Here is a 22,704-nt window from a genome sequence, read left to right as displayed (position 1 = left end):
GTGTGTGTGTGTGTGTGTGTGTGTGTGTGTGTGTGTGTGTGTGTGTGTGTGTTCAGATCATTATAAAATACAAGGCGTGTAATGCGTTCTTTTTTGTGAAACAATAATGCGTTATTTCTATGCTGTGTCTTTGGAAGTTGGCTCCTCCGTTATTCTGGGAGCCGTTTTGTTTTCATCACCACGAGGACTAACATTTGAAGGAAATTGTGGTGGTGGGATAGCTAGAAGCGACACTTAACCCATCACTGGCAGTTTTAGGATCTACTTTAATCTTAAGCTACAGTCTCCAACGAACGGTACCCAACCTTAGGCTACACACACTATTATCGATGCATCATGGCACTGCATGAACCGTCTTGGCATTTTAACGTATATGTATGCAACAAACAGCGCTTTAAGGAGAGCTTTAACACCATCCTTTAAGGAGAGGGAGATAAGCTTTGATAAGCTTTTCTTTTACCACTAACGACCTGGATAACTGTAACAATTCGAACCCATACATACATACATTGGAACGGAAAAGCGAACCGCATCATTCGATGTTGGTATTACATCAACTTCAACCAAAAGCTGTACGATGATATCACTATCCATACTATTCGATTATTGGTGTGATTTCTATCTGTTCCCTTTTCCTTACAAAGGGGAAACACTATTGCTAGAGCATTATATTACCATGAGAATTACTACGATTACATCACATATCACATTGAAATAATTGAAAATATTATTTGTGATTCTAGATACCGATCGAGCGTTCCATTAACGTGTAGGCGAACTAGCTGCAATTGCCGCGTTTCATTGAGCGTTTGTAGATCGTACGGTACACTGCTACCCTGTCTTCACACTTTGGTGCAAAGTGAAAAGTTTTTAAAGTCTAGTTATCATGTCTTCATCAACATAAACGACATCACCGAAAACAGTGCAAAGGGGGGAAAAACGAAAGGATCTAGGCTAAACGTAACAGTTAAAAAAGAATGAGATAACCCGCATCACTTCTTCGGTGCATGTCGCACGCCTTACCAGCCAGAATAAGTTAAGCTGTCTACTATTGGACAAAAATCGAGAATCGAACTAGAACTAGAATATCTATCCTTTCCCATCTTTTCAAACCTCCGGTGCTATGATGAGTCTATCTATTCCCGAACCGTTTCTCCGGTTTTTTTTATTGAGCATTATAATATCCACGGTCGGAAGAATTAAGGTACGTAACGTAACAGAATCAAGCTATGTGCCAGGGTTTTGGAAGTAAGAGGCATAGGAAGGAAACAGAGAGCCCAAGCCTTTAAGGCTTCAAGAACAAGAAAATCCAACAACGAGGAGACAGCTTAAGGACAGTCAAAAATAATTGCTGAATTGCTTGCTTACTAGACTAGAAGACTCCATCAGTCGGGAGAATAATTTCGCTTTGCTTCGACTTCGAGACACTACACGAAAGTACGGAATAAACCCCCGGAAACGAGGTAGAAAGGGGGTCTCTCTCTACTGCAGACAGGCCTGGATTTTTTCGATCCACTCCTGCGCACTGGATGCTTCTTGGGCGTAGAAATTGTACGTACGTCGACTAGTTTTGAGCTGTAAAATAACAAAAAAATGATTTGCCGGGTTATTACAGTGCTTTCCGTTTGCACACAAATGCGTTTTCTTACGTCGAAAAATGCTCGATCGTCAACTTTTTTCGATGGGGCCGGTGCAGTTTGTGGTGGTGCTTGCGCGACCGATTGTACTTCTGCCAGTTCTATGTAAATAGAGCAAATGAAAGGCCAGAGTTAGAGATGATACATTTACTAGAAGGAGAAGAAAAGTGCAGTACGAGAAGCACACTCACCTATGTAACCCTTGCAGCTACAATCATCCATCGTATCGTAATACCGTAGTTGATGCTTGTGCGAATCTAGCACGAACCAGCGTTGCTTCCAGTTCTTTAAGATTGCACCACGCTTGTAGAGGTAGCTTTAAAACAAAACGTACAGAGCATATCAGTGATTGCTGACCATCGTACCGATGGGGAAATTTCCCCAGAACAAACACTTACCCTTCATGTGTTCGATCGTCAGCCACCTTGCTGTCATACTGTTCGTAATAATGCTGACTATTGGTGTTGGTAGTGTTCACACTTGACGTAACACTGTTATTATCGCCCTGCGTACGAGCCAGCGTTGGCTGATTACCACCTTCGACCGCCTTGTATTTGGTACAATTTTTCGGCACCGATTCCGCACATTTCTCGTGATAGGTGTTGCCACAGTCAACACATCTGGCAAACCAAGAATGAAGTGGTTAGAAAAAAACACACACGAGATGTAAATTGTAAAATTGTAATAGATACCTTAGACCATTCAGTAGAGGACCCCAGAGCACGTTGCCACAGTGATTACAGTTGACCGGTGCCGAGTAGACGTGCTTTTCGAAACGATGTGGATGCAAAAAGTTCTCCTGATGAAACCCGGCCTGCCGACCGCGCATGAGAATTTCCAACGTTGATCTAAACGGCACAAATTGAATAAACATTAAACATGGATCGCACGTGCGCGCATTACATTTTGGATTTTTCTATCCAACTCACAACCTTGGCCATTAATCTCTATAATTCCACTCCATTTCAATGTCTACATTCTTATTTATACTTTTCCTAATGTGATTTCGTGTAACAGTATTCCAATTGATGTTGTTTCTGTGTTATCTGTGTTAACAAATGTTCTTCATTTTTCGCTCTCTTTCTTTGACGTTTACACAATAGATAAATTCTCGAAGGCTCTTTTTCGTCCTTATGGAAAAAAGGTTGAACTATCCGTATCCATAAAAAAAGGTGATCGTTTTTCCTGTGCAAATTATCATGGTGTGAGTCCATTGTCCATTCTTCTATTCTTCCATGTGTAAAAGATTATATTTTGGAACATGCAAAAGCATTGAGAACATAGATGCATGTGTAAGTAAGTCCCACGTAAAGTTGACAATGAACTGGAACGCGTTGATTAATGGTTAAGTTTGTAAGTTGGAAAGAAAAACCCTGTATTTAAGAAGTGCAAACACTTGTTTGTGGTCCTGTAGATCAGCCCTGTATATGAGCCCTTACCTTTTATGCAACAGCCGTCCATGCGAACGCACCAAAGCACTACTGAACGACGCATGCCGAGTCAGTGAATCCGAGTGCGGTGGCTCTAGTTTATCCCAAACCTGGCGCCACTTTTGCGGAAGCAAACCACGCTCAGCCTCAGCCGTTTTCAGTTCATCCAGTAATTTGGTGAACGCGTCCGCTTCGTACCGGCTCAAGCTATCGTAATTCACCGTCACCACACGTCGTCTCGGTTGCCGTAACATTGCCGCACTCGATGGACCACCACCGGTACTGCCCAAACTTCCAGCATTTCCCGCTCCAACGCCACCGTTTCCACCAGTGGTCGAGTACATGTAATCACAGTCATCCTCCATATTATCACTGCCGACCAGTTCCGGGTCGTACGGTGGTCCTTGAGCAAGTTCTTCCCCCAGATAGTAGGACCAGATTTCCAACACTGAAATCGAACTTTGTGGCCTTAATACCGTTCTTTCCGGGTCGGGCGTGTACATAAAGTTGTAAAACATGGGCGATTTTGCGTGCTGCCGCTCGATGTAGTCAAACAGCGAAGGACCAAACTTTTGTGTGTTTGTATTTCGTCCGCCACCTCCTATCACACCACCACCGCTGCCGGAAGAAGTTCCCATCGGGCCGCCACCACTATTGCCGACACCACCCGGCATCCCGTTGCCACCACCACCTCCCAGACCATGATAGATGAGATTATCATCATCGGAAATCGTGAGCGCCTCAACTACATGTTTGTGGTGTGAATTTAGGGAACCGCGCTTATCGTCAATCGCCGTGATGCCGAAATCAACCCGCTCCAGTTCACAATCGAACAGAAAGGTACGAAAACGGCACGAAACATGATGGTACGCGAGAAACCTCAGATAGAACTCGTTAAACTCAAATGCCAACGGAAATTGTAGCTGTATCTGATGCACTGCATCCAAAAATTGTAGAAACGTGGGTGCAAATGGTGAGCCGGAGCTGGAGTTCGGTTTTAAATTGCTCCGATGACCGAACCGGTGCCCAAACGCAAGCCATTCCTTCTCGATCAACACCCGGAAACCTTCGATCGTGCGGTAGTACGGATCGAGACATAGCTGCGCTAGGGAGGAAATTTGTGCCGTCACGTCCCAACCGTCTTCGAGTGCTAGCGTCACGCTTGATTCTTGCAGATCCATCAAATCAACGACAGCTCCCGATAACTGCAATAGACCGCGAATTTGTTGCAACCAGTCAGATTGTTCCACCAGCTTCGCAAACGTTTGATCTGGTTCGTTCGTCTCGCACGACGGTAGACAAGCGCGCATAAGCTTCTTGAAGGCGGTACGCGAGTGTCGCACATCCGTGTAATCCACCGGAATGAATTCGGCATACATTTCCGAAAGTTTCGCCGACTTGGACTGTGATTTCTCGCCCAGAAAGTAAAGTGGAACGCGCTGGAATGCATAGTGGGCTTGAGGGCCACCTTGTCCAGGACCACCGCCAACACCAGCGTGGTAAGCATGGTGGTGGTGATGAGGATGTGAATGTTCCCAATGATTGACATCCCGTAGGCTGGTAGAATCCGAACCGGCACCTCCTACTGCTGTTGACGATGAATTGCGGTTCGGTTTCAGCGAGGCCCACTTGTTCGACTTCACGATATTCGATCGCATTGCGCCAAAGCTTGAGAAGGAAGAATTGTTAATCGAATAAAGGCCTCCTCCACCAGCATTGACTCCGCCGCCGTTTCCACCATCATGGTGAGAATGGTGTTGCTGCTGTTGCTGCTGCTGCTGCTGCTTGCGACCAACATCTGGAGTTAGAGTTGACATGTCCGAGCGCGACATCAGATTGCTTGCGGCCAGGGCGAGCGAATCGAGCGAAATGTTAGAATCAGACAGTCCACCCCACGCCTGATGACGTATCGTACGCGTGTGGGGCGTCATCTTGATCACCTGCACAAAGTAGCGATCCTGCTCCTGGAAACTTGTACTATCGGTGGACGCATTTGCCGATCCCGGATGACCCTTCAACATCCCCATAACACCCTTGGCTTGCGGTACCGCACCACGCAACAGTGTCGCACCGTTGCGATGCCTCCAGGTCGCTACCGGTATCCGATGCTGCTTGTAGCATCGTGCCATACATCGCAGCGAATCATCCGATACCTCCTTCGGACATACCACCATCGCTGGATACGTGCGGCAGATGCTGTAGTTGCTGTTTACGGGCGAAATTCGATACCCGGTCGTCTGTACATCGCCCAGCCCCAACCGTAACCAGTCTCGCACGTAGCTGCGCTCCTTCAACCGCTCCACGTCCTTCACGTGAACGCGCGGCAACGTATCCGTACCTTCGTCCGACACATCATCATCGTCGTTGTTGTTATTGTTTTCACCCCCACCCCCAGCACCGCCCGCACTATTACCACCACCACCCGATCCTCCCATACCCAGCAGTCCTCCTCCACTGCCGTACGCATCATCGTACTCAACCGCACCGGGCAGTATGTACTTCCGCTTTGTGGCGCCTGTCTTCTGCTTAAAACCCGCCTTCTTTGCAGTCCGCAGTAGCGTTTTCTTCGCAAAGTCCTTCAGTGTAGCATTCTTCTCCTTCACCTTATGTCCCGGGCCAAGCGCCGGATGAGCCAAGCCGTGCGTCGCAAACGCAAAGTGCCCAAACTCATCCTCCGGATGGCGGATCTTGTGCACAGCTTTCCGGAATGCATCAACCTGCTCCTGCGCCACTTCCTCATCGAACGCGACTTTAATCAGCTGAAAGGTACACGATCGTAACTGCATCCCTTCCGGCAGTACCTGCTCCAGATGCTGCAGATAGATCACCGTCAATCGTTTCTCTTTCGTAAGCGATGAAATAGGAAACGCGCGGACTACGCTCTGCTCGCAGGAGTACGAATCGCACGGCGACCCGCGGAACACCACCCGGTAGTTCGTTAGGAACAGTGCACCCTCGGCCGGAAGCATCGTTCCACTGCTAGCACCCTCCTTATCTTCGCGCCCATCCGCCAACAGGTACGCCCTCAGCTCACCGATAATTTTCTCGTCCTGCAGTAACACCGGATATTGAAGTTTCGGTTTCTGGATCGGTGGTATGCGCTTCGCTTCTCGCGCCACCGCCTCGAGCGTTTCGATGTGCATCTGTATCGTGCCCGGTACCATCTGGTGTAGATTGCGCACGTGCTCCGCAGTCACGTTACCCTCGGTACAGACGCGATCGATGAACTTGCACACCATCCTCGTAACCGCACTGCCCGTTTCGCCGGGATCGTGCTCCTCGAAGCCTTCGTCACTGTTGTGGTCACTGTTGTGGCTGCGCGATTCGATCACACTGTTCGACACGCTCGTATCATCCTCGAGATGGCGTCCGTCTTTGTCACGTTGGACGCGCCCTACCGCACCACCGACGTCCTGGGGGATCAGCAGATATACCATCCGGTAGGCGTAGTGAATGGCGTGACTGTACAGCGTACTTTCCTCCTTGTTGGTGAGCTCTTTCTGCGTGACCGGATCCATTGTGGCCCATTTGCCCATCTGATCGGCCGCTATTTCCAATGCTGAAGGTTCTTGTGCTCGTGAAAGCATCGAGGAGCGATCGTGCTTATCGCGTGACATCGATTGTGACAGCAGAGCGCTACTGCTGTCAGTCAACCCTCCCAACACATTACCCCCAACGCCACTCAGCTTCGGCCAGTTCGCAAGCGGTAGATATAGCTCCTTTATCGCCGTCTGTACCTCCTGGTAGTAAGCATCCTCCCAAAACTGTTGCGACTTCCACACTGGATGATCCTGGATGCAGGTGTACGCGAACTGTATCACACCCGTGCACAACTTCCGACAGAACAGCGACGACAGTGGTAGCAAGGCCGCTGCCACACCATACTCATCCTTGGCTGAATCATCCTGTAGCGCACGGTTCATCAGCTTGATCACAAGATCGAACTGCTGATGATCAAGCTGCTTGTTGCCCTGGCCGATCTTGGCCAGCTCACGGCACATTGTAAGCCGGGCCTCCCGCTGCTTCAGTATGCGCAGTACCGCCGGGAAGCTTTTGCGCGCCTCGGTTATCCTGTTCTCGAAGATGCAACTGATGCAATTGCGCAGAACTTCCAGCTTGCGGGCGCTGTTGTTAACAATCGGGCGCGATTCTTGGGGGGCCGGTTTTAGGTACGGTCCCATCGGTACAATGCGCAACTTCACCCGGACCGGTTGCATGCGGGATTGCAAATCGTTCGCCTGCAGCCCATCGTTGATCACATTTTGTACCTCCTGGGTGTCGATCAGCGGCATCGGAGGTTGATGGATGCGAGCGAACGCACCATCCGGAGGGCGTAAAATTTTCTGCTGAAACGATTGCGGATTCGGATGCTCGTTCGTGTACAGCTGCTTGGCCAGATCCTGTATGTGCACGAGCACGAGCGAAGGGTCGAGCGTTTCCGATTTCAGTAAATCGTTCATGGTGCTGTACAGCTCGTCCCAAGCGTCACACGCACGCCACGGTGGTCCACGCTCCGTTACGAACCCGGTAAAGAACATACTGTCCAGTACGCGCGACAAAAATTCACAATCGACGAGTTCTCGTGCTCCCAGAAACCCAGCCCGATGAAACTGTATGATCGGTTTGGGATTGATGCGAATCAGCGTGAGGTAGGAACGATAGCCTTGCAGCAGTTGAGCAAAAAGCCTCATAAAAACGGCCCGTATTTCCTTATCAAGCATTATGTCATTCTTTTGTTCTCGAAAACTGTACCCATTCGCACTGGATGCAGGTGCAAGCGCCATGCCCTGGTTGATATTGTTGTTTAATGCCGGACCATGCAGATTACCAGCGGTCGACGGGAATGCAAGATCAGCCAGTGCTAGTTCCGGATGCAACACCATCCGGAGCGCATGTTCGGTCGAATCCCAAAGCGTAGCCGGTAACCGAGCGATGGGTGGCACTAGCGACTCGGGAATGTGTATCGAACCACCGTCAAGATCAGCCACGATCACGTCCAATATTTCGCTTATCTCCGACCGTAGCGAACTGTGGATGCCCATGATAAACGTAGTCGGCATGGTAAGCACTTCCAGCAGCGATGCGGGCAGTATCGGAATGTACACCAGACTGTACCGGAAGGGGTACATTAAAGCGGTCAATGCTCGACAGCTATCCGTTAGGCGCGTGTAGCTGGTCGAATGGAACAGTATCTTGTGCTCGGTCATGACCGCACAAAACAGCAACATTACGTTCTTTATTCCTAGCTGATGAAACAGCAAGCTTACGCACGAACCGGTCACGGGCAGCGTGTTCGAGAGCGGTGGCTGCAGGATCTGTTTATCGCCGGCACCGATCGAAAACCGTACCGGTGGGCCACCGGGCGGTGGCACTTGAATACAACCCAGAATGCTACCGATCAGGTAGTGTAGCTGAAATTTAAGGCTCTCCAGATAGACCGTGTAGATTGTGCCGAGACAGTTGCGAAATGCTTCGATGTACTCGAGCCGCGACACTATTACGAGACATTTTGGAGCATACATAATGCTGTGGTGTGTAATCGAAGGTGGTCCACTGTTTACCAGTACACCACCAGCACCTGTCCCACTGCCGGATGGTGAAAGATTATCGTCCTCTTCCTCTTCGTCGATGGGTTTGCTCGGTGTGATGGCGATCGTTTCGTTGAAACATAGGCAGGCACAATAGTGCCGGTTCCCGTCCATGTCGGTTAGTACCGACACGAAGAACTGTGGTTCTTGGCGGATTGTGGATAGGGACCATCCTTGCGGTTGACAGAACTGCAAAATAAATAATTTGCGGATTGGAGTATAAGGCTGTGTTTGGATGAAGCGCGATCAAGTAGAATGCCTACCAGTTCAATGCCTTCGATGAAGGGTGTATCGGGCCAGTCTTTCTCGGGAAATCTTTGAATAATTTTTCCACTTCTCGAACCAGTGCCTGCAATGGAAATTAGCACAAAAAAGGTATTATCAGACAAAATCTTAACCATATTTCGTACAGCTACTCAAGATCGTTTATCAGGCTCAAGGGATTACAAAATTAATAGAAAATTGTTTAAAAAAGCGAACGTCAAAAACGTTACGGTATCAATCAAGACTGTCGAATAAAGTTGACTTGGTCTCAAATTCATTGAAAGAGTTACTACACGCTATTTCTATTTTTAAAGCTTATCTCTCAGTTTCGGCGTAGTAAGACAAACAATATTCGGATCCTACATTAAACATGTTCTTAACTGTCTCATAGCCATGACTCATGACTCAAAGTTCAATTCAAATAAGGGGTAGCAGTATAATCTGGTTATGAAAATAACAACTCTTTTCAAATATTTAATACACTTTTACTCGCTCCTGTGAACAGTTATTGGGAAGAAGTTCCGTTTATTCGGAGCGGAATGGTGCTAGTTTATTTTCAGAAAGAAACGGAACGAACCTGGTAGGTTCTTTGAACATATTTGCAAAAAAAATGAAAGAAATAAAACGCTACAGTGTCGCGCATGAGAGGAATCTTGGGTTAAAGGATCTACTAGGCAACGCAGACCATCGAATAGCAATAGACAAAAAACGCAAAAAACCTGCTTTGTGATTTTGAACCTGCTTTGATTTTCAAATAATTTGTGAATTATTTTGAACCTAAATAGCTTTAGCCAAAAGAGTAATGTAATAATAATTATTACTTACAAATTAAAGTGCGTCTATAAGAAATGATCACAAAATTTGTAAGAACCAAGGGACGCAATTAAGTTTTTCCTTTATATCCTCCATTTTGGTTATTATATAAACCCCAAACAGCTATTTCAACCCACAACAAATTTATTGCTTTCATGTAAACAAAAGAATAAAGCAAAAACCCGACTGTTATTATTAACACCAACATAAACAACGTATTCCTCGCCTCGTCGTACCTCACCATGAGTCGCTGCTCGTTGAATAAATTCCTACATCCTACTAACTTGCACTAGTGCTTTAGATTTCACTCTCGGCGTAATCGAGACGCCGGGGAATGAGTAATCGTGGCTACCCTACGGTTCGCTTTCCATTTGCGCCCCTGCTGCCCCGGTCCAGAAGACGCTAATGGTTTGAATTGCTTCTGACACTGACCGGTCTACCGCGGCGCGGGGTTCAACCGAAATCGCCAGTAAAGATTTCCATCACCTGACCGTCAGTGCCAGAGCAATTCCATGTCCGATCGAATGATTTTCATTCATTTTCACCAAGCCGTGTGGTGCATTTCTCGACTCACTGCTGTTCGTGAGTCTTGGCGGCCTTCCTTTTTAACTATTTTTGCTCTTTCTTCAAGTGTGACTATCGATGGCGAAAGTAAGCACCATCATGATCGTCATCGATCAGTGAGTGGTGGCCATATGTACGGTGCCGGTTCTTGTTAAGGGCGAGCAGCAAAGAGCAACTTGAGACGCGTGTGCAGGTAATTTATGTCCATGCGATGCTTTATGATACTGTCGAGGAAAGTAGAAGGAAAAGCGATTGATACGGTATGCGGAATATACTTGTTTTGCTTGAAGCAAGCTAGTAAATGTCTTGCAAATCGTATTAATCATTTTCCACAATACACTGAGCTTAATAAAGCATAATGCAATTTTATTGTTAATCACCAAAAATTAACCAAAATAAATTTAATTACATTAATAGACATTCATTATGCTCCAAGAAACCTGGCATGGTCAAATGCTTCATTACATTTTATCGGTCACCAGAGAGAATCTGTTCGTTTGCCGACCGGGGCACGTACCGTATTGGAACTCGAAGACGTAATTTACAAACACAAACAGAAAAAAAACGTTGCAGGAAAATGAAAACAAACATATTGAAACAATTTTTAGCGCAAAACCGTAACACATTTTCCCACTCCTTTTTTTTTGCTATTGAAGTTTTTTCATATCGGTTACGTTTCTTGCTGCTTCTTCGTTCAAGGGGAGGGGGGGGGGGGTGCTTGTTTCATTTTCAATTTAAAGTGAACGTGAAGAAGAAGGAGGAGGAAAACTTGGCTGGCGAAACGCTATTTGACGTCGTTAGTGGCCACGGCGGCGGAACAAACGCACGCACCCGGTTTGTGGTAAGCTAGGCAATAACACCAGCAAATGCGATCCGTTACGATCGAAAGATCGCGAAAAGGAAATTCCGAAACGCACACGGTCGGCCTCGGACCGTGCGACGAGCAGAAGAAAGGATGATCATTGTGATATCGAAGTGATTTTATTGCAAATTTTTACGTCTATCTATCAACCAATCGATGCATCGAGTGATTAGTGAACGGTTTTGCTCGTTTTTTTTTTTTTTGTATAAAATTTGAAATACATTTGAGAATGAAACAATTTTTGTGGATTTGTGGCATTGATGTTACAACTAACGATGCAACCATATCCATAAAAGAATAAGCTTTCATTTGCTCATGGGGAAGGAAGATCATACATGAAGATCCACTGCTAAGTTGGATCTTCATATTCTAATCATCATTACTGTGTTATACCGAACAGCATCTTCACCGACAATGGTACTGTTCTGGCCGCCCTGGAACACGGCACCTCAAAAGACCCCTACATCCAGCTCCTAGACTCGATATATGCATCCCTGACTATCGTTTTCTGCTGGATTCCAGGTCCTTCCGGAATCAACGTGTAGGAGAAAGCTGACCATCTGGGGTTTTCTTCGTCTAGCCGAAGTACACAACAATCTTTCCGCCGAGATGATGATTTAACCTAGACGTTAACAACAAACTCTGCCTCATCAAACATAAAACCGTTTCATGGGAAGAAACCGCATCCCAGCCACCAACAAAACGAATCCTATCCCGCCTTCAACGAATCCAGTCCTCCACTCTGCAGCTTCTGTGGCGTTGACATCACTGTCCGCCACCTCCTCACCGAGTGCCATGGATGCCCGACACACCGATGTATCTATGTTTTCCCCAAAACCAGCCGTCGGATGTGACTGTGACAGTCTAAAGGACTTTTTTGGTCCAATCCTACAATATTACTGTTGGGATAGTTCCACATTAGTAATTGGTTAACACACACAAGTTGGTGCATTCTAATTTGATCAGATGTTGAAGGACGGCCTAGCTTTATTGCTGATGTTGGGCACAGGAATGAGCTTCTCACATAGGTAAACGGACTGATGTCCAACAATGTTGACGTTCTATTTTTCTTACTATCAACGTCTTGATACCATCCCTGCGGACCCGATTTATTTATGATTACTTGAAAAATTCCGACCCCTTACTCGACGATTCGATCATATCGGATCGCAAGTTGATAAATAAAACAAATAAATCTTCTTCTTTCTGGCTTAACGACTTATTAGGTCAAGCCTGACATCGAACGATATATTAGACTTGATTGATACCTCGTATTTGGATAGTCAGTCCTCAGGACGGGGGGACAGTCCGGATGGTATTTAAAACTCTGTATTGCCGTGCTAAGAACTGTCGCCTCTAAATGGATACTCCGCAACGTGCATTCCAAACGGAAAAAAAATACAATACTAGCTTCATCGGCAAGTTTATGGTGTGTATATGCCTGATGCCTCAACAGCTGGACACCAAACAAACTGAACAGACTCAGAAGAATGTCAACGATTGATAGCGACTTACAGCGTAAAAAAGCACATAACTTCACTACACACCCTCCCGATTGGTTTGATTAGTCGTTAGAAGATGGCCTCGGGTCTGGGGGGCAACTGGGTCAAATTTAAATGCATTCCAGCAGCAAGATAGAACGAAACAGCGACAAAACGCTATGCTGATGATGTTTCCAGCAGACGATGAGGTCAGAAAAGATCTTCCTTCAACAAATTAACCGTTCTATCACAGGAACTGTGATCGGACACGCATGTGATGGTTGAGAAATATGTACAAACTATGACACTAGAGAAAAGGCGCTTTGCTTTTATCACCTTTGCGCATACATAGGACCGGCATTGCTTCGCTTCTTATCGCCGATGCGGTATGTCAAATTTTTGAGATTATCCTACAACTGCAGACCATTATCAATATTAGTGCAATGAACGAACGATGTTTCCCTGTCATATGGGACAAAGAAAGAGGCCGATGGGTGGCATTTTAAAAGCTACGCTCATTCCAATGCGCGCTGACAGAGAGGACCACCCAAGGGGGAATGCTGCGGTCAAAGTGGAATGCAACAAGCATTTGCTGCTGCTTGTGTTGCATGTTTGCACAAATGGTAACACTATTATCGTATGCCTTTTGCGTACAAGTGAAACGCGATGGTCAGCAGGGACGACATCAGCAGCTGCTGCTGGGTTGTTGTGTGATTAACTACGGGATTGTAAGTTAATCAGTAAGTTAATCAGCAAAACGATGCATAATGTATCTTGCATGTTGCGAACTAATGGCACACAATCGTCTAAAGTTGGACTATTCTCTCGTGCGAAGTTGTTTAGAAATTAATCTTATCCGCATGATCATCACCACCTGGCCCAGCTGATGAATCTCATCCGAAAAGTTCATATGGTCTCCAAATGCATGGATTTGATAAGCTAATTAAAATGTCTGCTGTTATGTGCTGCGAGCTGCGATAGAGTGCTGATAATATAGTGTAAAAAAGAACCAAATTAAACTATTTTTGAGCCAAATGATTCATGAAGTTTGGCCCACACCAACCGGGTATGTGATGATGACTTACGCTCTTTCTCATGATCGTATCCAACGATGACGAAGTAGTCGGCAAGTCGCGACATTTTCGATTCATTACGCGAATTATCCATTGCCGCAAAAAGGTTGCTTAGATCGACGTGCTAGCTACTGTTGCTGCTACTTCGTACGACGCGACGTATATTCCTAGCCACCGAAAGCAGTAGTGCACCGTCGCTTTAAGTTGACCGGGCACATCGGAGTAGAGGAGCACGGTGTCTAGCAGCAGCAGCAGCACAACGGATTCACTCCACAAACAGTGTGACGATTTTGCACTAACAACGATGGTGATTTAATTTTTCTTTCCTGCTTCTGTGCGCTCGAAAGGCCACGACAAACGATTGTACACGGCTTATACTCGCATACAAATATGATGTGGTTCTGGGTTTGGTTTCGTTTTCGTTGTGCCGCTCTGGCGATGATGATGCTGCTGCTGCTGTTGTTGCTGTTGGTTCAGTAATTAATGCAGACGCGCGTTTCCTCCGGTTGTGCTGTTTCCCCGTTGCTATGAATGCACACACTGTACCGGGGGATTATGCTCTTCTTTCCACAAAATACACACACATATGCACACTCTAGGCACTAGAAAGCAAACAGTTTACGGGTGTTTGTGGTTATAGTGCGACTAAGATTTTTCTGATTTTTTCTATCCAGCACTCCCTACGAAATAAAAGTATGCGTTAAAATACATTGATTACAATTGATTTTTTTTTAATTTTGATTTTCACGGTCGACTGCACCTGCAGACGTTTTGGGTGCACTTGCACTAGACACAGCAACAAAGAATCCTGTACCTCTTTACATGAACCCCCAAAACACACACAGCAACCGCCCGTACAGCACGTGCCCCTTTGGCTTGCTTTCTCTCGCACTCTTCATAAAACATTGAACCACCACTATTTCGGTGCACGTTATTAGAACCAAAATATGTTAAACACCCGGCCACTGCCCTCTTTTCAACGCGTTGCTGATGTGTGGATGCTGTTGTTGTTACTGGTTGACACTTAAAATTCTTGCCACTGTACGCAAAATGAGATCACGCCGTAACCGGATGTACGGCTTTTTTTTTGGAGTTTTAAAAGTATTTCCGTTTTTTTTTGGGCCGCCAAGACAATATAAACCCCAAACGTGATATGTTTTTACACTGTTGTTTAGATGGGCCTACGATAGCGACCACCACTCAGGGGAGATGTCGTTACCGCCGTCTGCTTGTTCAATAATCTGCCGCTCCTGATTGCTTTCGGTTACTTCCATTGACAGTTGATTTGTTGCGCTGCGCTCGGAATTCATCGACACGCATGCACGGGGTGCGCGCAGCAGGGTATCTGGGGGCCGATTTAATTTGGGCTGCAGCAGCCACAGTGCGATAAGCAAGAATAATCGGCTTTCCCTGCAGGCACACTACACCGCCACCATCTTCTCGTACAAGACACTTTGTGCTTTGTTTATGGTAATGTAGAAACAGTCACTGCTTTCTGGGTTTCGACCGCACCCACAGACACATTCTAGGTTACACTTTGACTATCTTGTGGAGCAGCAGCAGCAGTTGGCGATGACCGTATTATCTGGTGATTATTGTAACTTCACTAATGACAATCAGGTTCCTCTATTGCACAGCTTTAATAGCAAGAATATAGCTAAACAGCCACTAATTTCGTGAGATAGCCTTTTTTGCATAAACACTGTTTTGACAGTTCTTCTCCAGTTATCCGCGATTCCGTGGCCTACTACCCTGTACTGCTGCTGCTGCTATTGCTGTGTTGCGATTAAGCTGAGCAAACGAGAACTAGCGGTACAGAGAGAAATCCAGCGGTTTGCCACTTCAACCACCTTCCCTACTGTACAATGCATTGCAAAGGATTCCGCGCACCACACACCGAAGGAGAAACGCAATGCATGCAGGCTAAAGCAACTTTTGTTCAGCCAACGGTAGCAGCACCAGCAGGAGCACCCTTTGTCTCTTGGCTTGCTCGTACGTCATCGTTTTGGGGAGCAAGGCACGGTTTTCTTCCGATGCACAACACTTACAGCACACGTTCCGTGACCGTTCTTTTGCGCTTCCTATATCACTGGTAGGCACCATTCAGCATCCACCAAAACGGAGCACGGAACCAAGCGAGTAGCTGTACTAGCTCAATCGCCGAACACACTCTAAACTCCACTCACACGCATGCCAAACACAATCAACACGCAGTTCATTGGAATGGCACGCGTCAAAAGTCCGTCTGTGGTCGACGCGCTTTTCGTGGAAGCAAGTGTACGATCGGCGAGCGCAATGGCTAAAGGGCGTTGGAATGGTAGAGAGAGCGAGAAGGCAGAATTTCCTTTCACATCGGTGTTTCAAAGGACATCGCACCTGATATTGTGTGAGATAGATTGTATTATTATGTGTTATAATTTAAATAAATATATATCACTAACACAGTATTATGCACGAAATATAACTATAATTGCTTCAACGACAGTAGAAACGAATCTTTTCTTCCATTTCTCGATTACTTGGGAAGTGACAGTTGGTTTTCCAGCAAGTATATAAAAAAAAGATAAATGACTCTTAAGTATTCTACATCGCATTCGAAACTACAAACTATCGTCTGTATTTATATTTTTATTTGAGAGTTATAAAAAATAAGTAAAGAAATAAATTAATTCTAACCGAGTATGCCCGGGATAAGGCAAAGAATAAGGAGGAAATGCCTTATCAATATAATTGTATTTTTTTTTTCAACACAAGTGGTGTTGACAATACGGCACTGGACCGTCATATTCAATTGTAAATAAATAAATAAATAAATAAATTAATTCATCAAATAAATAAATCTAAAGTAACCCACCACTGTGACTCGAATGACAACTGTCAGGCCTTTCCACTAGCAGCTGTCACGAGGAACGAGCAAAAAGTTTGTTTTTCTTCTGTGCGCGATTCTACTCGTTTGTTGCGGAAAAACTCTTATCGAGCCAAAAGAGCTAAAACGAAGATGAGGCTAACTGTGCTTCGCTTTGCACGGCTCAACCCGTCCGTAAAGGAGCTGCGGCTGCATCTCTGCCAGACAGGCGAAGAATCGAAAGGTGTCCGGTAAGTGGTGGGACGGCAATGCTTTTAGCCGCCGAACTAAACGATCAGGCAATGTTACACAATCGTCTCCCTGCCGGCGATGGCAACTCTTACTTTTCATACTCTCCATCTAACCCACAGTGATTTCGTCAACACTCGCTATGTGCAGCTAAAGCGAGATAATCCGACACTACCGATACTGGTGCGGGAGTGCAGCGGTGTACAGCCAAGAGTTTGGGCTCGTTATGGTAGTGTAGCCGGGAGATACTCGTGCCTTTCTTTTGATATGTTGTTAAATAAATCTGTTATCCCATTTGTTTCTTCTTCCAGAACTCGGAAAAGAAAAATCCGTCACCTTAACAAATGCCACCGCTGAGGACGTGTCGAAGCATATCGAAGCGTTAGGCAAGGCACAATAGAAACGTCGCAGCATGAAGAAGTTGGCCTCCTTTTCAGGGGTTTGTGTGAACAATGTTAGGAATTTGAATGTAACCAACCAACAACACAGCAAATGAAGTGGCAATAAATCACTTCCAACGGTAAACCAATAGTAATTTATGATGCTTATTTATTTACTCATGCCTTCATCATTTTTGCACATCGACATTCTCTAAAGCTAAAATTGTCGCTGAAACTGGAAACAGAGGTCACACAGTTATTGCTCTTAAAATATTATTGTTGATTTACTTTTGCCGACTGCTACAGCTTTAAACGTTAGGTTAAATTTACTGAGATAGATCAAATGGCTTTTCACCATCCTCTGTTTTCGTGTTGTACGTGAATATAAAAAGAAAAATCTTATTCTGGCAGTTCCTCCTCTATTGACAATATCTGTAAAATTGAGGAATAGAAATCAACGCCTGCGCTACATACCCTGGACAAATATTCCACCAAAATTGCACTTTTTTCGCGTGAATGTCTTGTTAAGAACAAACCGCAATTTACACCAAAGATGTCAGAATGAAATTATGAAGTATACAATCTTTAATGAGGTTTTAATGGATAAAATAAATGAAATGTTTCTTACGCATTTGCTGATCAACGAGTAGCTCAAAACAATAACTACCTGCCAAAAGATACCTGTTACTTACGGATTACGTAGATCCCGTAGATCGTTCGTTTCTATAAAAAATGAATTGGATATATAGATAAATAGGCGACGACGGTGGCCACTTTTGCTACTACTAGTTTAGCCGCTGTGCAATCGGTATCTTCTTTCGTCTGCGGTTCATTTGCGAACGTTCCCATAGCTCATAGTAACGTTCTTGTTTGAGCCATTCCTGGTACTTGTACCACCATTCCTCCCATTTGATGTAATCTTGTAGATCGAGATCGCGCAAATATCCCCGTCCCTTGTAGTACTCGTACCGTACCCGCACATCATCCCACGATGACAGACCGCTGGGTCCGGTCGTCATTAACTCTTCGGGGAAATGTCCGGCTGGGGCTGGTGAATAGCTGTGCGGATAAAACAAAACGAGAAACGAGAACATTATATGTTTGTCACGATCGATTTCCACCTTTAAGATGCTTTAGGCTTACGTATAACGCGTTGGTGGTGCTTCAAGCTCCTCTTCGATCATCACTTTTAGATCACCACCGGCCGAATTCTTCGTGATGCGCATATTTTCCATATTCGATCGATCCACGCTCCACTGTGCCATCTTACCGAAGCGCTCGGAAAGTGTCATGCGTGTAGTGGCCGTAAATCGAGGCAGGGAGCTTTCGCTGCTGCTCGATTCCTCCGAACCGCTCGAGGGCGAGCGAGGCCTGGAACGACGTTTCGGTTCACCTTCAATTTTTACCCGTGCACGCAATTTGTCTGCACTTTTGTCTTTATGATGCTTTTTATGGCTAGTGCTGGACGAGCTTGCCGCAAGGGCCGTTTGTGAGGAGGATGAAGCACCCGACACCCCGGCATCGTGTCCATTGGATCCAGCCACATTCGAGGACGACGACGGTACGGATTGTTTCGAAGCACGCACCTTCGATGCTCGTGGTTCATCCGGTCCAGCTGCGTGACTGGACGATTTGCTTGCATGCTTGGAACGCTTCGGCGGGGACAAAGCACGATCGGAATCGGGTGTTTGTGGACGTCGCGAGCGCTGTTCCGGCGGTGGCTGTAGACGTGACGGACGTTGATCGCGGGAAGTCTTTATATCGAAAATAAAAAGACCATCGATAAAAGGTTTTTTGTATATAAAATAAATTATGCATTACCTTCTCCAAAACACGATGACCTTTCGGCTGCGGTTCCGGCAGAGGCGGATGCTTACGACGCGAATCCACTGGCGGTGGACTCATCGGTCTAAGACGGCTTTCCGCAATACCTTCACGGCGAAGGCCTTTCGAGCCGTTGTTGTGCGGTGGAGATCGAATTCTAGGACGGTATTAAGAAAGTGAGCGAAATGTACATTGGAGGTTCATTATTTACAATCAATAAAAATAATTACAAATTGAAAATTTTGATTTTTGATTAATGTATGTAATGTAAGAGTGTTTTTTTGCATATAGTTAAGATTATCTTAATTTACCTTGAACGACGGCGACGACGACGGTGATCGTCAACCGAACAACCGGAACAGGAGTCATCGGAACAGCTGCTCATGGATGCCGAACGACTCATCTACATTCAGTAGAATAGTAAAGCCTGCTTTAGTTATAACTCTCAAAAAAGCGTTAAAAACTGTAAAAATAAATTAATTTCAAAGCCATACTGGCTTCATTCGATTTAGTTTATCCGCAGCTGCGTAAGTGTAGAAGGTCCGCACGAGAATCTATTCCCGGTACTGCCCTGTGAAAATTGGCGCCACGACCATCGGATAGACCCTTCAGTTTGATCATGTTTTTCAACATTTAGATTTTTACACACACAAATTTTCGAGGTAAACAGTCCAGAAACATCTAACAACATATGAACTATTATATTGACGACAGCCATAACCAGGGGGCCAGTTAACTGCTATTGGACTGCCCCGGGAACGGCGACGGTGTACTGCTGCGAATACGACGGTGGAGAGCTGTCATACTCAAATAAAATATATAACCATACGGCAAAGAGCCGTCATCTTGGAGTTTTTTTTTTTAATTCATAATGGACGGCCAGGCCGTATTGCTATCTTACAGTTAAATAAAATAAAACTATTCTCGCTGATAAAGAAAAAAAAAAGGAACTTTCTCACTTTTTCTCACTCACAAGAGGAACTTTTTCTTCACTAATCGAACAGTTCAGGAACCCTGAAGAATTAAAAAAATTAAATACATCTGATTGTTTCAAAATATTGAAAACTATTATAGCCATGTTTTGCATAAAAAAATAAAAATGAACCACATATTGCCACATATGAGGAATTCCAAAAATAATGTCTCACAATGCATTACTTACCCTTGGTGGTGGTGAAGGCGGTCGCTTCGAACGTGGTACCGGTGGAATTCGACCACCCTTCGACGGTGGCGGACCAAGATGTGGTGACATACGCCGTGGGACTCGGCGCGGTGAATCAAGACCCATACCGGGTGGTGATGGGCGCCTTCGCATGTCATTGGGTGACATGGGACGACGCATCATCCCCATCGGCGATTTACGGCGCATTCTTGGCGAAGGAGAGCGTGGTCGCCGTTTCAGCTCGGGTGGCGGTGGCTTACGATTGATTGGTGACGGCGAAGGCGATCGGCGACGCATCGGAACGGGCGATAGTGGCGACATGTGGCGTTTGCGCATCGCTGCCATCGGTGACGGTGAGCGTCGATGTACCGGACGCGGTGATCGTGGTGATCTGCTACGTCTCCCGTTACCATAGCGTCCACCACCACCGCCACCGCCTGGTGGACGGTCTGAATCCGAGCTGCTTGGATCATCTTCAATGTACAGTTTTTTGTACCCGGTATGGCGCCACCGATTCGGATCCTTTTCTTCCACCTCTAGTAGCTTCTTGTCCCACGTCTCGTTCGGGAAGGCACGGGCCTTCTTCATGACGTTATCGATCTCTTTTCGTTTACCCGCTGGATGGCTTGGATCTGTAGAAAGACAATAATTAAATGTAATTTAGCTTAGTTTTTTTTTATTAATAACATATAACACTTACCGGTAATCTTCGCACGGCTGGGATTGCGGTCCATACGAAGTTTGCTGCTGCCACCAAGTGGACCACCACCACCGCTCCCACCTCCCGGACCGCGCGGCGGAGGACTTAAATCGCGCCGACGTACTGACATCGCTCAATAACGACGGATTCAAAACACAGACGCCAGATACAAATCACACGAGTATGTTTTTCTCGGACACACGGTTGTCCACGAATTAATCTGCTGTTCTAGCTGTCGAAACTCGAAAGCCACTCGATGAAAAGGGGTTTCGGTGGAAATCTGTGTTCTTCTGTTTTTGATTACTGATCCGCAATTATCACTACACAGAATCTTCCGCTCGGTGGAAGGGCGCGCAGATCGTTTGATTTGGGCGTTATTTGGTGTAATTTTCGTGCGAGTCTTAAGATGATGGATGAAGCGCGGTGCGATAAAATAAGAAAAGCAAGCAGAATTAGTACCACGTCTCGTACAATGTTGTTGGGAGAAATAACAGATCTGGATATCATGGATGTAAGGTGCTCATATCTATCTTCCTGCACGCCTCCGCTCTCAATTAAATATATTCCGAACAGCGCCGATACCGCTTTTTTTTTTGGCCACGGGACAATGAAATCTCCTCTAGGATACGAATATTGTCACGCAACCGCGGAACCGCCCGACCCCGACGCGGGTTCCAGGGAACGTAAGGACCGCGACGTTGAACCGGAAAAGGGCTTGATTTTTTATTCATGATTCGCGATCGATTGTCCCGACACGGCGTGCGTAAATATGCCACGAGTAGAATAGCGAAACCAACCGCGCAACGTTTTTCGTACCCGTACGCGCCCGGCGATGGTGTGTTTACGCGACGAATTAATTTCGAGTGGAGTTATTAAATAGCATTAAACAATATTAACCGCGACTGCCGATCTCCGCAAGCGATGGTACCGAAGGAAAAGTCAAGCGCGCGAACGAACGATAGCCGCTAGAGGAGATTTTCAAACCCTTTTTGCCAAATGCACTGTTCAGACTTTGAAGCTTTCGACGAGCAAATGGTATGCTTCACGGACACGTATTCCTTGAGAAACATTTTTCTTTTACTTCAGCTTGGTTAGAAATACGAAGATATCACTTGTCTCGCCTGACCAACATACACCACACACACGGCATTAACCGAGCACGGCGTTATGTTTGTGTATTATGCGCATTTGCACATCTTTTCGTGCACTTTCTTCTAACCCGGCGATATAGCGGAACACCGGAACAGTATCGATTCGACGGATCGTACCATCATATCAACATTGAGTGTTTTCTGCGCACTCAAACACCACGTAAAACCACACATTTTCTTGTTTCTTACTACCAACCGATTGCGATACCACGGGGACACGGAAAAATTGATTAATTTTTAGTTCGCCGTTTGCATTACTTTTCCAAAACACAATCTAACAAGCCTGACATTGGCTAGGGGACACCGAACAAAAACAGGAATTTTTGCGACCGAAACCTTGCAGTTATTACCTTATGTTAACGCGCAATACATTCGTGAAGATGGTAAGCACGGCTGGGCAAACGGTCATTAATGCTTATCGCGACTTTGCTGCAGCAAGTTTAGTTCTTTTCGACCGGATTTTATTACAAATAATTGCGTTTATTTTCTCCCGACACACACGACGCCATCCGATGTCGTTTACTTTGACACCGAAAAGTACGCCATCTTTGCAAAGGCCGAAGGAAGGCGTTACGTGACGATTTTGACAACTCGAAAACGTTACGCATGTTATCGTGTTGGTCGACATAAACAAATCGAATTGTTGTATCCAATTTCGGTGTGTTTCGCAACTAAAACATA

General features: G+C 45.8%; 4 protein-coding genes across 4 annotated transcripts in view; 2 read left to right on the top strand and 2 right to left on the bottom strand.

The window, feature by feature from the left end:
• Positions 1-22,704, top strand: part of LOC126557351 (dystrobrevin beta) — a 129,874-nt gene that overhangs the window by 97,579 nt on the left and 9,591 nt on the right. The window lies entirely within an intron of this gene.
• LOC126556591 (myotubularin-related protein 13) lies at positions 1,456-13,830 on the bottom strand. Its single transcript, XM_050211920.1, has 8 exons — positions 13,725-13,830; positions 8,919-9,004; positions 3,077-8,844; positions 2,330-2,485; positions 2,036-2,257; positions 1,829-1,953; positions 1,650-1,738; positions 1,456-1,575 (listed from the first exon to the last, which is right to left on the bottom strand). Exons 1-8 carry the CDS (start codon positions 13,804-13,806, stop codon positions 1,483-1,485), a joined length of 6,621 nt encoding a protein of 2,206 aa, XP_050067877.1. The 5' UTR covers positions 13,807-13,830; the 3' UTR covers positions 1,456-1,482.
• LOC126559523 (NADH dehydrogenase [ubiquinone] 1 alpha subcomplex subunit 2) lies at positions 16,696-17,206 on the top strand. Its single transcript, XM_050215692.1, has 3 exons — positions 16,696-16,808; positions 16,929-17,035; positions 17,118-17,206. Exons 1-3 carry the CDS (start codon positions 16,711-16,713, stop codon positions 17,204-17,206), a joined length of 294 nt encoding a protein of 97 aa, XP_050071649.1. The 5' UTR covers positions 16,696-16,710.
• Positions 17,938-21,029, bottom strand: LOC126557407 (serine/arginine repetitive matrix protein 1). The gene is made up of 6 exons (XM_050213176.1): positions 20,873-21,029; positions 20,173-20,804; positions 19,322-19,413; positions 19,008-19,167; positions 18,330-18,940; positions 17,938-18,245 (listed from the first exon to the last, which is right to left on the bottom strand). The coding sequence occupies exons 1-6, from the start codon at positions 21,000-21,002 to the stop codon at positions 17,972-17,974; spliced, it is 1,899 nt and encodes a 632-aa protein (XP_050069133.1). The 5' UTR covers positions 21,003-21,029; the 3' UTR covers positions 17,938-17,971.

Source organism: Anopheles maculipalpis, chromosome 2RL (assembly GCF_943734695.1).
Source record: "Anopheles maculipalpis chromosome 2RL, idAnoMacuDA_375_x, whole genome shotgun sequence".
NCBI lineage: Eukaryota > Metazoa > Arthropoda > Insecta > Diptera > Culicidae > Anopheles > Anopheles maculipalpis.
This window is presented reverse-complemented; position numbering and strand designations above follow the sequence as displayed.

Bases quoted from the DNA above. Each gene is read 5' to 3' on its own strand.
- LOC126556591 (XM_050211920.1), bottom strand. From the start codon at position 13,806: ATGGATAATTCGCGTAATGAATCGAAAATGTCGCGACTTGCCGACTAC. The intron at 9,005-13,724 runs GTAAGTCATCAT...TTTCCATTGCAG, and splicing joins ATACGATCATGAGAAAGAGC to GCACTGGTTCGAGAAGTGGA. The intron at 1,739-1,828 runs GTGAGTGTGCTT...CTATTTACATAG, and splicing joins TAGCTGCAAGGGTTACATAG to AACTGGCAGAAGTACAATCG.
- LOC126557407 (XM_050213176.1), bottom strand. From the start codon at position 21,002: ATGTCAGTACGTCGGCGCGATTTAAGTCCTCCGCCGCGCGGTCCGGGA. The intron at 20,805-20,872 runs GTAAGTGTTATA...GTCTTTCTACAG, and splicing joins CAGCCGTGCGAAGATTACCG to ATCCAAGCCATCCAGCGGGT. The intron at 18,941-19,007 runs GTAATGCATAAT...TTCGATATAAAG, and splicing joins GTCATCGTGTTTTGGAGAAG to ACTTCCCGCGATCAACGTCC.
- LOC126559523 (XM_050215692.1), top strand. From the start codon at position 16,711: ATGAGGCTAACTGTGCTTCGCTTTGCACGGCTCAACCCGTCCGTAAAG. The intron at 16,809-16,928 runs GTAAGTGGTGGG...TCTAACCCACAG, and splicing joins GAAGAATCGAAAGGTGTCCG to TGATTTCGTCAACACTCGCT. The intron at 17,036-17,117 runs GTAGTGTAGCCG...TTCTTCTTCCAG, and splicing joins AAGAGTTTGGGCTCGTTATG to AACTCGGAAAAGAAAAATCC.